Source organism: Apteryx mantelli, chromosome 31 (genome assembly GCF_036417845.1).
Source record: "Apteryx mantelli isolate bAptMan1 chromosome 31, bAptMan1.hap1, whole genome shotgun sequence".
Lineage (NCBI taxonomy): Eukaryota > Metazoa > Chordata > Aves > Apterygiformes > Apterygidae > Apteryx > Apteryx mantelli.
Genome location: NC_090008.1, coordinates 3,105,097 through 3,118,848, shown reverse-complemented (window position 1 = coordinate 3,118,848; position 13,752 = coordinate 3,105,097). Strand labels below are relative to the sequence as shown.

The window sequence follows — 13,752 nt, the reverse complement described above, 5'->3', positions numbered from 1 at the left end:
CGCGAAGTTTTCAACCTTGAGAACTGGCAGCTGGCGAAAGGAAGGTGGTGGCACAGGGAGATGGAGACTCCTGCTCGGGGAGCAACGCGATCTCCCTCCTTTGGTAGTGTCCGCCTGCTTCCGCAGTACGGCAAGGGGCTCCTGGAAGGCTGGAGGCACCGGGAAGCTGCTCCCTGCTGCAGCCCCAAGGCCACGCTGCTGCCGCCACGATGGCGTCCTGCTCCCACCAGCCCACGTCCAAGAGCTGTTGTGGTCGGATGCAACCTGTCCGGCAGCTGCGGGTTTTTGGGGCAGTCGGACCCGCTGAGGACCCTCTGCGCTCTGCTGGGAGCGAGGGTTTGGCTGCCACCGGGCCTCGGGCTGAGCTGGGGGCTATGCACGGCCGGCACGGGCCTTGCGCTCCCCCCGAGGCATCAAGGCGGGCGGCAAACGGCCCAGGGAACCGACCCCGTGCCGGGCCTGCTAACGGGCAGCCCCGGGGGGGGGAATAACGGGCAGCCCCGGGGGGGGGGGGAATAATGGGCAGCCCCCGAGTGGGGAGATAACGGGCAGCCCCGGGGGGGGGAATAATGGGCAGCCCCCGAGTGGGGAGATAACGGGCAGCCCCGGGGGAGGGGAATAACGGGCAGCCCCCCAGTGGGGAGATAACGGGCAGCCCCAGGGGGTGACGACCAGCCTCGGGGGGGTGTAACGGGCAGCCCTGGGGTGGAGGGAGGTAGCGGGCAGCCCACGCTCCGCTCCTAGGGCTCGAGGGCGGCCGGCAGAGCGAGCCGGGCCCGGGCGGCTCCGGTAGAGCCCCGTGAACCCCCCCCTCCGCTCTCCCGGCCAGGAACGGCGGGAACGGAAGTGCGTCACGCCCACTTCCGGCGTGCGCGGCGCTCCAAGATGGCGGCGCTGGCGTTGAGGTGACTCCTGGGGCGGGCCGGGGGGCGCCGCGGTGGGGCCGCGGCCTCGGGAGCAGCGGCGCCGCGGGCGGGGTTGCCTCGGCCGCCCGTCCTGAGCCTTCCCTGCCGCGGCTCGGGGACCCCGGGTCGGGCGCTGCCGCCGGCACAGCCGTTGGCCCCGGTGCGGGTAGCCGCCCGCGGTCCGGCACAGGCCCCGAGCCCCCATCCGTTACCGGCCCCGGCCCGTTGCGTGGCCCCGGCCCGGCTCCGCTTCTGCCCCCGGGGCGCGACCTGCTGCCCCTGTCGCCGCTTCGCCCCGCAGCTCTGCGGCCCGCGTCGCCCGGGCGCTCGCTGGCAGCAACTCGCCTCTCCGCCGCGCCGCGGGTTTTCGGCCCGCCGGGTCTCGCGGCCCCGTTACGCTGCCCGTCGGCAGCCCGTGTCTCCCTGTCTCCCCGGGGGCACCGTGCAGCTGGGGAACTTGTTGACGTTTTGTTTCCGGCGCTGGTTCGGGTGAGGTGATGCCGGATGCCCGAGAGTGAGGATGTTCTGCCGTGGTTTCTGACAGCAGTTGTAAGTGCTGAGGTCACTTTTGGAAAGGGTCTGTTCGCAGAAGCCACCGGCCTTGAGCGGTTATTGGGACCGGGAGAGGGGACTTTGGAATAAGCCCCTGTCCGACGCTGCTGTGGCAGGTCAGATGGGGAAGGTGGAAATAACAGCCAGAAATATATGAACCAGAAGTACAGTGCGGCTAACTCGCTTTGTACGACAGACTCTGGACTTTCTTCCGTGGCTCTGAGTTATCGCTTTGTGTGCTTAAAGCAGGATAAAGGCCCGGATTCGCGTGTCTGCAGGCTTCCTTGTGCACTGCTCCTCTGCGATTCCATAGCTCTGAGAGGGGCTGCAGAGAAGCACTGGAGCGTTACCCTCACGTGGGGATAGTCTTAAGCGGGAGGCAGCTTACCATGCTGTCCTGCCAAAATAAGGTGGAGGAGCTAGCTTTTGGGCCATGAATGTAAAAAAAAAAACGAGGAGCTGTAGCGGAGCAGAAGACTGATTCCTGTTGGTGTGAGGTCTGTGAGAGCAAAACCGAGGCCTGGATGTTTTTACAAAGGTGGAGTTAAACATTATAGCTGAGATAAGCATGCCCGTAGGTGAGATTAGGAGTTTGTTGCTGCTGGAAGGGGCAGTGCTGCTCCTTCCAGCTCCCAGCTGTGCCATCCTGCCCCTTCCCTTGCTCTTCTGGATCTTGCTGGCATTGATGCCGGAGTCCCTGGGTGGGTTTCTCTCGCCTCTGCGTTGCCGAGCTTCAGAGCCAGCATTTGGGATGGTGACCCCAAACTCGCAGAGCCACCTTAGGTGATGCTGGTGGCTTCTGTTGTAGGTGCAGAGGGAGTTCAGTGGTCAAATGCAAGGATATTTCCTGGCATGTGCGTGGTGTTGAGCCCAGGGAGGGAGGGAGTTGTCCTTGTTTGAACTGAAGGAGCCTCTTCAAATTTAAAACCCCCACCAGAAAGTTTTCTGCTTCTTCAAGGTTGCGACCTCCCTCCTCCCAGGCCCCAGTTCTCGATATTCTTCTCGATGTTGATGTTGAAACGGTGTTTTGGCTTTTGTTCTTGAAATAAAGATGGGGCCGTCGTGCTTTGGCGGAAAGCTTTGTGTGATGTGTGCCAGTTTGCTTAAAACGAGACTCCGCCAGCAGCAGGAGATGAGAACGCCTTTGATACCTGCTGGAGCGAGTTCTGCAGTGCGATCACATCCTGTGTTTAAAAAAACAGCAAAAAAAGTAGATCTTTTTAGTTTTAGGTCTGTGCCGGATAACTTCATCTGGTGTCTGCTTCTCCTTGTCAGATGAAAAAGCATATATAATCATTGCTCGTTTGCCTCCTCCATAGCAAAATCCGAGTGATTTTTATAGACCTGTCTTGCAGGATAAATTTTAAAGACGTCTATTCATGTGACACTGAGCTGATGCTCTTCTAGAGCTATCCCCAGGGACTTCTAAAGTCTTCTTTGTGAGTTATAAAAGGCAGTTGTGAACCGTGATGTTACGTGTATAGTCAGCGTTGTTTTCCTCAAGTGTGCTGCTGTGTGTTTATAGACGGTTCGCGTTAACTGTCACTTTATGGCAGAGTTGCTCGGCATCGCAAGATCCTTCTCTAGCCCTTTACAATCAGTTGTACTTTGTAAAGTCCCGGAATAATTTATATTGTTAGTGAATTGTCTCCTTAGTTTTCGCACCCTTTTTCAGGTGTGATGCAGGGGCGGGGGAAGCTGTGTTGTGAAGCCGTTAGTGGGGGGCTGTAGGATTCTGGTTTAGGACTAATTTTCCTTTTTAAAAAAAAGACATGTTTATGAGTGATCTGGAAGAAAATGTAAGCTAATGGATGGGGAGCGAGAGAAGATGCAACAACTGAGAGAATGATAAATAATGAAGAGGACGGGTCCTTGGTACAGCGTGACCTTGATTGCTTAGCTGGAGGGCTGTGTTTTGCAAGCAATATTCATTTCACTGAAGCAAGATGTAATGCCTTGCATCTTAAAAAAAATAAAATTAAGTAAAATTGCACTGAAGGGATGGGGGATTCTTGTTGGGGAATTTAGCTTTGAAAAATATGAACGTACTGTGGATTTTATTTTATTTTGAATGTTGTGGGTGATTCGGATCCTGCCCTCGCTCTTTTTCCACCACCCCTACCCCCGGGAAAGATATGGAACAGCTTTTGTGCAAGGGGAGATGAAGTAGGTTAGGACTCTTAATCTGGAAAAGATGACTGAGGAGGATATGAGAGAGGTATATAAATCATTAATAGTCTGCAGATAGAGATTAATCATTCACCTCCTTTGCCCTAACCAAGAATTAGGAGGTATTGGATAATGCTGGTATGTGGTGGGCTCAGGACAAGCAAGGAGGTGGTTTTCCATGTCTGGTTAAGCTCTGAGGATTCCTGCCATTGTGAGGGCTGAAAACTTAGGGGATTGGAGAGATGGCAATACAGTGCCATGGAGGAAAAAAGTCCATTTATTAGGTACTGAAACCATGTCTGGCTTGGGAAGTCTGGGAGCAGCAAATGGCTGGAAGCTGGGAAGATGCCACGGCTGTGTTCCTGTCTGTTTTTGCATACTTCTCTCCAGGGATCTGTTGTTGGCTGCTGTAGGAAATTATTGGGCTCAGTGGAGGTTTGGTCTGGCCCAGTCCAGCTGTTGCTGTTTTATCCTGAAATTCTTGATATAGTTGTCAGGCCCATGTGTCCAGAAGAGCATTGATAAACTGGAGAAGATCCATGGTAGGGCTTTTCATTTGGCAATGTTGCACTGCAGCGCAGGACTCGGTATTGAGTCTGTTTAGTGCAACAGAAAGTTGTACTGTCTTGATTTTTTTCTTAAGGTAGATGCATACAAATGGTAGAAAACTGAAAACAAAGAACTCTTCAGCCTGTTAGCAAAGGTGTGGCACTATTCAGTAGGCAGGAGTTGAAGCCAGACAAATTCAAATTAGAAGTAAGACATACATGTTAGTGCAGGGACCTGGGAATCGGGGTGGATTCCGTATTGCCGAAAATTCGTGCATCAAGATTGGATGCTTTTCTGAAGATCTGCTGTGTTTCAAGTCCAGCCTTTGAACGCGAGGGAGGATTTTAAAAGGAAACATCCTATAGATCATTTATACAGGAACTCGGAGTGGATAATAAGAATGACTTTTGTTATGCATTTACACCTGCTGAAGATCTGACCTCCAGATGTTTTTCCTAGCGTGTCCTCTAGACTGGCTGTAGAACAATTTAAGAGCACTAGTGCTTCGTTTATCTACTGCTGTTAATGAAACAGTGGGAGATGCCGGTACAGATGCTGGTGTGTTTGAGCAGATTAATTAATGTTTGTCATTGTGCTGCAGATGAATGTGCCAAACATTATTACACACTTTGTTCTCATCGTGTCATCAGGAAATGCCGCGCTGTCTTTTATGCTTTGTCCTTGACAGGAGCGCTCGCGAGCGGGTGCTGTAGATTCCAGCCCACATCTGCAAACTCTTGAGCTGTAGCTGGACTGGGGGCCTGTTTCTCTACCCCGGTTCCTGGAGAAATGCCCTTGAATGTCAAAGTCACAATTACTACAATTGATCTGTAGAGAATAGCTCCCACTCCTTTGGACACCATAAAATCCCTTTTTTACCTCCCGCCCGAAGTGTTGGTGTGACTGAAATGCTGTGTGCGCTGGGCTGTGACAGTGACCTGTCATCTCTCTAATGCTTACAGCTTAACGAATGGTGGTGGTGAAACAGTGTAATGAAAACAAGTGTTTAGAGGGAAGGGGGGGGGGGTGATATCTTTATTTTAGACGCTCGGGTGGCTGTAGCCTGAACCAGCCCTTTTCACGGCGCCTGGCAGATGCACCTTTCTGGGGACACGTACCACCCGCCCTGTAATTGCTTTAGCGAGAGTGAAAAATGGACTGCATCAGCGTAGCTGGGAGCTTAGAGTGCTGTTTATGTCTGTCTTATAAACAAGGTATTGCAGCTGGGTAGACTAATTATAGGATATTGTAAAGAATGAAGCCCTGGGCAGAGCCTGGAGACTCTATTTAGGAGCTAGGCTCAGTATTACAGCTAGAAGATTTAAGAACAGCCCAGGTCTTTTCATGTTAGGACTGATATTTAAGACATGAACCACTGAAATGGCGAATCCCCTGCCCTGGCCCCGTGGTTGCTTGCATTTTCAGGCGTTTATTTGGCACTCACAAAGCTTTTCTATTTTCTCTTGCAGATGTGTCGGACGGCGATGCCTGTTGGCTCGGCTTGGCCCCAGCCTTTCTGCGCGACAGTGAGTTTGAGGTTTTACTGAGAGTAACGGGATTAAGTTCTTTCCCTGGGGGATCCCATCTGAAGCTTCGGTGCACGTGTACGCTCTATCCGCTTAGTAATTCTGATCAGTCAATACCATGTAGCGCCTGGGTACTTACCACGTCACGCCGTCGTGAGTGCACGGCCTGTTTACTGACGGGCAAGTGCTGCCTCGTAGGTTTGGGGCTGTATACGGAGATGAAGGAAGTGCTTGGCTGGGTGCTGAGGGTGGGCCTGAGCATGTCGCGGAGGAGGCAGTACCGCTGTTACCCTTTGGGATCGCTTTTTGTGACAACTGCACGTTAACTTTGCACCTGATGGGAGCGAGGATCAGCAGAAGCCCCCTTGTTCCTGTGCTTCGTGCTGCCAGGCTTAGGGAGAAACAGTTATTTTCTGCTAAATTGGGCTGTAAGTGTAATTGCTATGTAATCTCAGGAACATTAAATTACAAGCTCTTTATTTGGTACAGGGTGCAATTACCGTGGCAGTAAAGAGCAGGTTGCATGTTATCAGTATTATATAATACGTTATCTGATATCCTATACTCTGATTTGGGGCGGCGGGGGGGGTGGGTGGTATCGCTCTGGTGGCTGAACGGATTTCAATACAGAACTGAGCTTAACGCAACAGCGGCTTCCCATCCTGAGTATTATTATAAACTCTGGAGAGCTGGCAGTGATCCTCTCCTTACCCGTGTTTGCACACAGCTGGAACCGTTCTTTTTATTGCTGTTGTCAAGGTCAGTGGGGAACTCGCATGCTGCGAGGGTGGAGAGCCACTGCGGCGTTGCCCAGCGGAGCGGGGAAGGGTAAATCGCTGCCTGTCTCTCTGCGCATCCTGTCTCCTCTCTTTTACAGTGTTGTCCCCATGGGAACGACGGCGAAGGAGGAGATGGCCCGCTTTTGGGATAAGAACACCAAGTCCAATCGCCCCTTGTCCCCTCACATCACAATTTACGAGTAAGAGACTCGTCAGCCTCCTCGGCTTCGCCCGGTGGCACTTCTGGGCTTTGATGCCTAGCTTGGGGGCCAAACTCTTTCTCAGTGTCACCTTTGGGTGGGAGGGCTGTGCGCGTTCCCGCTGGCCTTGCAGCGGAGGCACAGGGTGGGGAGATGCTACAGACAGTCTGAGCTTTGAGGTGCTGGAGTATGGCGGGGGGATCACATTCCCAATTATGTCGTGGAGTTGATGAAACTCGCTTTTTTCGTACGGGGTTGTGAGAGCAGGTAAAATTCCCCAAAGGCAGGGAGTGTTTTCAAACATGCTGTTGAAAGGCAGCAGCCTCTGCACAGGGTGGTTGTGCAGAACAGTGTGTCCCGCTCTGGAGTTGGCAAAAATCTGGCGTGGAGGCAGGAGGCCAACTTCGGGCTGTCAGGTTCCCTCTGCAGAGAGACGACAGTTTCTTTTGGGCTGCTTCCGTCATTTTTTCAAGGTTCCCTCGTTTATCCGTATGTCTGGATGCCTGAACCCTGCTCCCTTCGTTCCTAAATTGCAGGAGCCCTGCAGTTTTCTCCTGTTCCTTTCTCAGCAGACTCAGCCCTTCCCCTTCCCAAACCCGTGCCAGTGGCATTTATCATTCCCAAGCTGCCTCTGCACATTCCCCCGTCTTTCCCCTTTTGCTCTGGCTGGATTCCTTGAATAATTCTGAGTGCAGAAATACCCGCCCAGCAGCACAGAGCTGTCTAGGAATAGATGGGCCCTGCTTTGTGCTTCTGCCGTGGAAGCGTCTCTAATACTGTGTTTTCTACCTTTGTGCCCTGTCTCGCTGATGAGGTTGGTTGTTTTGCAGGTGGTCTCTGCCCATGGCGATGTCCATCACGCATCGGGGCACCGGCGTTGCGCTGAGCGTAGGTGCGTGAATCTCTGAGCTGCTCTTGGCGATCGGCGGGCTGGGGGCTGCAGGAGTGAAGACCTCTCGGTGGTGCTTGCTGATTTGAAGATGGGATTCCAGTTGGCTGTTTTCTCCCCTTTATCCCAAGTCATGGTGTTGGCTTCAGCAACAGGTTTTCTCCTGCCCTCCATCTTTCTCTGCCCTCTAATATCTCCCCATCCCCTGGGTATCTGTGCCTGAGGCTCCTTGTGCTGTGAGTCGCTCCAGTCCCACCAAGGGAGTGGTGCTCGCCCATAAGTGAAATCCTTAATAGCCTTTGTAGTGCTGTGACCTTTCCTCCTCTGTGACTCCAAACACTGTTTCCTCCTGGACCTCCCCCAGCTTGAAAAAAGTTGACTAGCTGCTCCAGTTCTCAGACCTTCTCTTCTGTGACTGTTTTTTCCTGGTTTGCCCTAACAAGAGGCTCTGTTTGAGGGAAGGACTGCCAGAAAGGCAGAGTCTCCTGATGATTTTCCATATGCACAGGTGGCGTTTCTGAGCTTCCTGTGAGTGGCTGCTGCCTTCCCAGAGATGCTGGTGGGGGGAGAAAGTGGCACTTTCATCAAAGCTGATAACCCCCCACCAGTGATTTGACTCGCGTGGTTTGACTAAGTGATCCAATGTCTAACAGTGAAAGGCTGTTTTAATTCCATTAATGCCCTCTCATGGCAGCAGGAAGGTGCTTGTCTGGTAGCTCAGAGTCTCCTGTTGAGCTGGAGGAGCTGGGTTGGTGTTTGCAGAAGGGAAGAGAGTGAGGGGGCTCAAAAAGGATGTGTGACAAACTGAGGACTCGTGTTCATCCTGAACGTGCAGCTGGGTAGATGGGGAGGAAACAGTGAGGGCCCCAGCCTGCCCTTTCCAGCATGGCCTCCCACGAGGCGCACGGTTTCCAACCTTGAGGCTCTGATTTCTGAGCAGCTCTGAGAGTTTCCACACCAGCTGATGCCAGTGGGAGCTGTGTCTTTAGCAGAGGTTAATTTTAGTGGAAACTGAGGTCTCAGAAAAGAGCACCTGAGAGCCCTTCTCCACCTGCATCCACACAGCAGAGCTCCGGAGAGAATTTGGCCCTTCTCCAAGGGTGTGCTCCGTCTGCCGGCCAGCTTAGGGCCCGGCTCTGCCGCGTCGAAGAGCCTGGGCATCCTCTGCGGGAGAGCAGCAAATGGCTGTGTGCTTGGTTACCGCTCCGAGCGGCAGCAAGGTGACTTTAGCAGTTGTCTTTGCAGCCTGTGAGCCCAGCTGGCTCCTTCGAGGTGGGCTGCGTGCCCTGCTCTGTGCACCAATCCAGGGCGTTACATGGCAGCGGTGCTGGCCAGAACGGCTGTGCGCTGGCACCACCCAGCTTTGGGACTGTGTCTGCTGCGTGCTCGGCCCGGAGCTGGGAGCGGCGGAGGCACAGTATCTCCAGTTGACTCTGTGCGCTGCTGTCTCTGCCAACGGTCCGAGCTGTCCAGCTTGCTGTCAGACGGACCAAGCTGGCAGATTCACCATTGCCCTTTCTGCTTCCTTATAAAGGAGCCATCTATCAAACTCTGGTATTGGAAGGAAAAACGGCTGCTTCCCAGGCTTAGAGTATGAAGGAGAATCCCTTCGGCCGAGCACAGCTCAACAGCCCTGACGCCAGAAGGAAGAGCGGAAGCGTTAATCTCCTCTCTAGCAAGGCCTGTAATTACAGGAGCCTCTGGCTTCCTGCACTTTCTGCAGGGCGAACACAAAGGCCGTTGAAGAGACGAGTGGCTGAGCAGGGAAGCAGCTGGTTCTCTCTCCGCCAGCACCGGCCTCAGCCGAGGCACTCGAGCTCGCACGCTGCCGCGCAATCAGGCGCTATTGAACGGAGGGTAAATCGCGACTTGGCTGACGCCGCTCGCTTTGATCACTCCCATTCTTTCGGCAGCGCCATCTGGAGAAACCCTCTCGGCCTAGAAACGGCAGGGAGACGCTGCCGTGGCTCCTCCAGCTAGCGCAGCCACTTCTGTCGAACCGTCTCTTTGCTTCCTGGCTTCTTTGCTGATGTTAGCTCGGGCCGCGCGCAGCGTTCCCCTGCTGAGGCCGTCTCGCTAAATTGGCACGTTTATCAGTGGCTGGCAACGGAGTGATTTTTGTCCTGAAATGCAGATCTGAGGACTTCAGTGAAGAGCTGCCATCTTATGTTTTCAACCTTGATCATCCCTTTAACCTTGAATTTGGGCTGATTTGGCTGCAAATATCTGAGCTCGTGCCAGTTTACTCTCAGGGTGTTGTATGAGTAATGCAGCCCCTGGTGCAGGACCCGGACTCAGTGCGTTGCTGCCCCAGTTTGAGTCCTCTCACCACCCTAGGGTACATTGTCGCAGCGCGGCTGACACTGCCACTACCTAGGGAGAGCCCGTCTCCCTCCTCCTTCCTCTGTTAGCCATGATGAGCTGTTGGTTTGGTTACGGCTGTGTCACAAAACCAGAAACATAGGGGTGGTCTCACCAGTGAAACCAGAACAATTATCCCCGCTGCCTTCTCTGAAGTTGTGGGGTATGTGGCTGAGCCGGCGGATTCGTCTGTTGGATTTGTCTGAATTGCTCTTCGGTGTAGGCGTAGCTCATCAAGAAAAAAACGGGCACAAAACTGCTCCCAGGCAAAACTTGTGAGCTATATTGCTTCGGGGCCGGGGAGGATGTAAGCACTGTGGTGACACTTCGAGTTGGTGTCCTCCTTTAAGGCCTTGGGCTTTCGGGTGCAGGGTGCTCCTGCTGGCCTGGGTGTCTCTGCTGGCAGTGAGGTGCTGGTAACACTTCTGGTGGCTTTGTCTTTCTCAGGGGTCTCCCTCTTTGGTCTGGCCGCCCTGGTCCTCCCAGAGCAGTTTCCCCACTACCTGGCGATGGTGAAGTCGCTCAGCCTGGGGCCTGCTCTTATCTACTCCGCTAAGTTTGCGCTGGCTTTCCCCCTCTCCTACCACACCTGGAACGGAATCCGCCACCTTGTGAGTAGCCTCTGCGAGGGGAATGTGTGTGTGTGCACGCGCCTGGGGTGGGGTGAGAGAAGGAGAACGTCTGCTGGCGGAGGGAGTGACGTGTGTGGTATTTGGGAAGGTGCCCTTGGAAATGGAAATTAGTCACCTAAAATGCTTCAGAAATGAGGCGCTATTTTTGGGTACGTCTAAGTCACAAAGAGCATCGCTACGCTGATACTTCTCCTAGCGGCAAGGATTGCTGAAGCATCTCCCCCTGCCCTGTGTCACCTCCTCAGCTGCTTGCGGGGCCATGCAGGGAGTGGATCTGGGATAACAGGGGTGGCAGGGAGCAGACGTTACAGCTGAGCGGAAGTGTCTGCAGAACCACAGACTCAAGTGCCGCAGAAGTGACACCCTTTGCTCATTAGCTCAGGCTGGTAACGCAGCTGTTGTGCTGTGATCTTCCAAGTGCTTTGTGCTATTTACTGAGCCCGTAAAACATGTAACAGTGGCTTGGAGACAAGTGCGCTCTGCTCAGAAGTAACCTGTGATGTTTGCCCTGGGCTGAAGTTTGGAACAATCAGCTCGGTTCAGCCAAACTTCCTGTGTTTAACAAAGGAGGGGGAGCTGGAGAGCAGAGCTGGGAACAGTACAAGACGTGCTGCTTTTGTAGTTGATTTTGTGTTTCTCTAGCTCCAGATAGATTTGGTTTTACAGGAGCAAATTGCAAAGGCAGCTGGCTTGGAGTGTGACACGATCCTTCTGCTCCAGGGAGGGAGCACCACGTGGAGAGCAGGGCTTTAGACATGGGCTTGCTCTGCGTGTGCTGACAGGCTCCCACGCTTCAAGCGTGGAAACACGCGACTTGTGCGCTCAAACTGTTGGATGTTATATTTGCATCCTACACCTGAGAGCAACTGTTACTAGATGCTCATGTCAGAGTGCCGGGAGGCGCCTGGTCCAGCCGTTCCGGGTGAATGACAGCCCCGTGCTCTGCGGAAGGAGCCCGCTCTGTGGAAGGAACCCACTCTGTGGGTCCTCGGGGCAGACGGTGTCTGACCAGCAGTGCTGTGAGCGCTCATTATACCACTTTTCAAGCGCTCTACGTGAGATGAGGTCTCTGCGCGTGGGGCCTGCAGCAAGCTGAGCCTTGCTTGCTCATGGAGATGTCGTCAGGCAAATGGAGCAGTCGTAACTGGCTGCTTGTTCAGAGCATCATGAGTCGAATGTGTGCTGAAGTCTGTGACTGCACATATGTATCAAGATGCCAATTAAATTGTCTTCCAATGCCTGAGAATGTAACCAGCAGCATTGGCCCCTGGCTGAGCTTGGCAGCGCAGCCCGTCAGATAACAGAAAGGAAGAAAGCAGGGATCGGGTTCTGTTTAATGGCTCTGCCCCAGGTTCTTCTCCTCTTTGAGCTCCCAGTGGTTTGCTGGCAGGCTGGGACAAGGTGCGTGCTCCACAGTGCTGCGCTGAGCAACCCGGCTTTTACTTACACTTGACCAAAGTTAGGCGAGAGATTCAAAATCCACCTGACACCTGGAAACTGAGAGACTCCCAGCTCTGGGTTGTCATTCCACTGTCCTCCGTTGTGATCTTGGCTCAGCTCGGCTCTTTGCAGCTCGCACTGTACCCCAGAGGTTCACATGGACGTGCTGGAGGCCGAGACTCCTTCCCACCTGTACAGCTGTGCCCTCGGGGGTGTTACTGCTGCCTTGGATCTGTGGCTTGTGCGAGGACTTCATAACCTATTTCTGTCAGCAGGAGTGAAGCAAGCAAAGAGCAGCTGCCACTCTCGAAGTGAACCTGGTGCGCTGCGACTGTTGTGGATTAGGGAGAGCTCACGGGCAGCTTTGCTGGTGGATGAGGGGGGAACTGGTGAAGAATAACTTCTCCCCTGGCCTGGTGCATGCGTGCCTACATCCCAGGAGATCCCTGTAGTGATGGGACACTTGTAGCCCTCCCCCTGATTCCTACTCAGTGCTTTGGGGTGGTCTTGCTAGATTTTTTCAGAAAAGTTGCCAAAAGTTGCCTTCTTACCTGCTTTGGTATATCCCCCATCAGGGACTATCCTAGTCCTGTTGAATTAACCCTGCCCGCTCCCTGCAGTGGATCCCTGGCTCTGGAGATCTGTCCCATCTGGGAGTTGTCTCAGTTCCTGAATGGGAAATCCTAACTGCTGTGTCTCTTCTCTCCTGGTAGGCATGGGACATGGGGAAGGGGTTCAAGATTCCCCAAGTCAACCAGTCTGGCGTGCTGGTCCTTGTCCTGACCCTGCTCTCCTCTGCTGGCCTCGCGGCAATGTGAAGGCATCTCCTGGTTGATGGCCACCCTTTTCTGGAAGATCTGGTCTGTCTGTCCTGGCCCACCTCAGGATGTGGAGAGGGAGGCAGGTGGACAGACTCCTGAGTAACCATAAATCTTTGGGGAAGGTGACACTTCCCCTCCTCACAAATTTTGTGGATGATCAGAGTTGCTTATCATTAGCCCGGACGATGTGCTCTGCCCAGCTAGCCCAGGACTGCCTTTTTGATGGTGGGGGGACAGGCCAGGGTGTCTCCTCAAGTACCAGATACCTGAATAGCCACAGAGAGCTGGGCACAAGTTAACAGCTGATTTCCAGTATGTTCAAGCACTCGCAGAGAACTGCCTAACTCAGTGCTGTTCTTTCGGACAAACTCCGGTGCATTTTTTTCTCCCTGCTCTGTCCCAAAGCTTGAGACAATGCTGATTCTGTGTCCCCTCAGGTCCGAGTGGGCTCAGGGAAGGAGATGCCAGCGCCGCTGGTAGTGTGTGTGTAGGCCTGGTGCAGGACAACCATCTCCATTGAGGCACCCTGTCCTAGGGGAGGGAGAGCAGATGGAGCTGCCAACGCCAGCGCCCGTGAGGGGAATGGGTAATTGGTGCCATCCGGGGTGTAGCACCGGCTGCGCAGCCCTGGGCTTTCCAAGGCTGGCAGTGGTGAGCGGGGGCAGGCTGGGTGGTCGCGCTCAGACCTCCAGAGGTTCTGTCCTGACTCCTTATCACTGAAAAGGCGGTGATTCGGCAAACCTGGGGGCTCTGGAGCCCCTGCCAATGAACACATCCTGTTTTTTCCCTGCGTTCTCCTGTCTCTAAAATGACTGGGAGCGATACGGTTTTCCCGTCGTGCATTGTCACCAGCTCTTGTGTCACTGCTTGTTTGTAACTCGTCCACCATTGCAATAAAGCAGCCTTGATCTTTCGCACTCGATAGCCAC

General features: G+C 53.9%; 1 protein-coding gene across 1 annotated transcript; it reads left to right on the top strand.

Annotated features, from left to right (window-relative positions):
• The first annotated feature begins 841 nt into the window (after window positions 1-841).
• SDHC (succinate dehydrogenase complex subunit C) lies at window positions 842-13,740 on the top strand. The gene is made up of 6 exons (XM_067313576.1): window positions 842-905; window positions 5,645-5,701; window positions 6,579-6,680; window positions 7,511-7,572; window positions 10,378-10,541; window positions 12,716-13,740. Exons 1-6 carry the CDS (start codon window positions 886-888, stop codon window positions 12,818-12,820), a joined length of 510 nt encoding a protein of 169 aa, XP_067169677.1. The 5' UTR covers window positions 842-885; the 3' UTR covers window positions 12,821-13,740.
• Window positions 13,741-13,752: the final 12 nt, after the last annotated feature.

Coding starts and splice junctions, on each gene's coding strand:
- SDHC (XM_067313576.1), top strand. CDS start 886: ATGGCGGCGCTGGCGTTGAG. Junction 906..5,644: donor ATGGCGGCGCTGGCGTTGAG/GTGACTCCTGGG, acceptor TTTCTCTTGCAG/ATGTGTCGGACGGCGATGCC. Junction 10,542..12,715: donor GGAACGGAATCCGCCACCTT/GTGAGTAGCCTC, acceptor CTCTCCTGGTAG/GCATGGGACATGGGGAAGGG.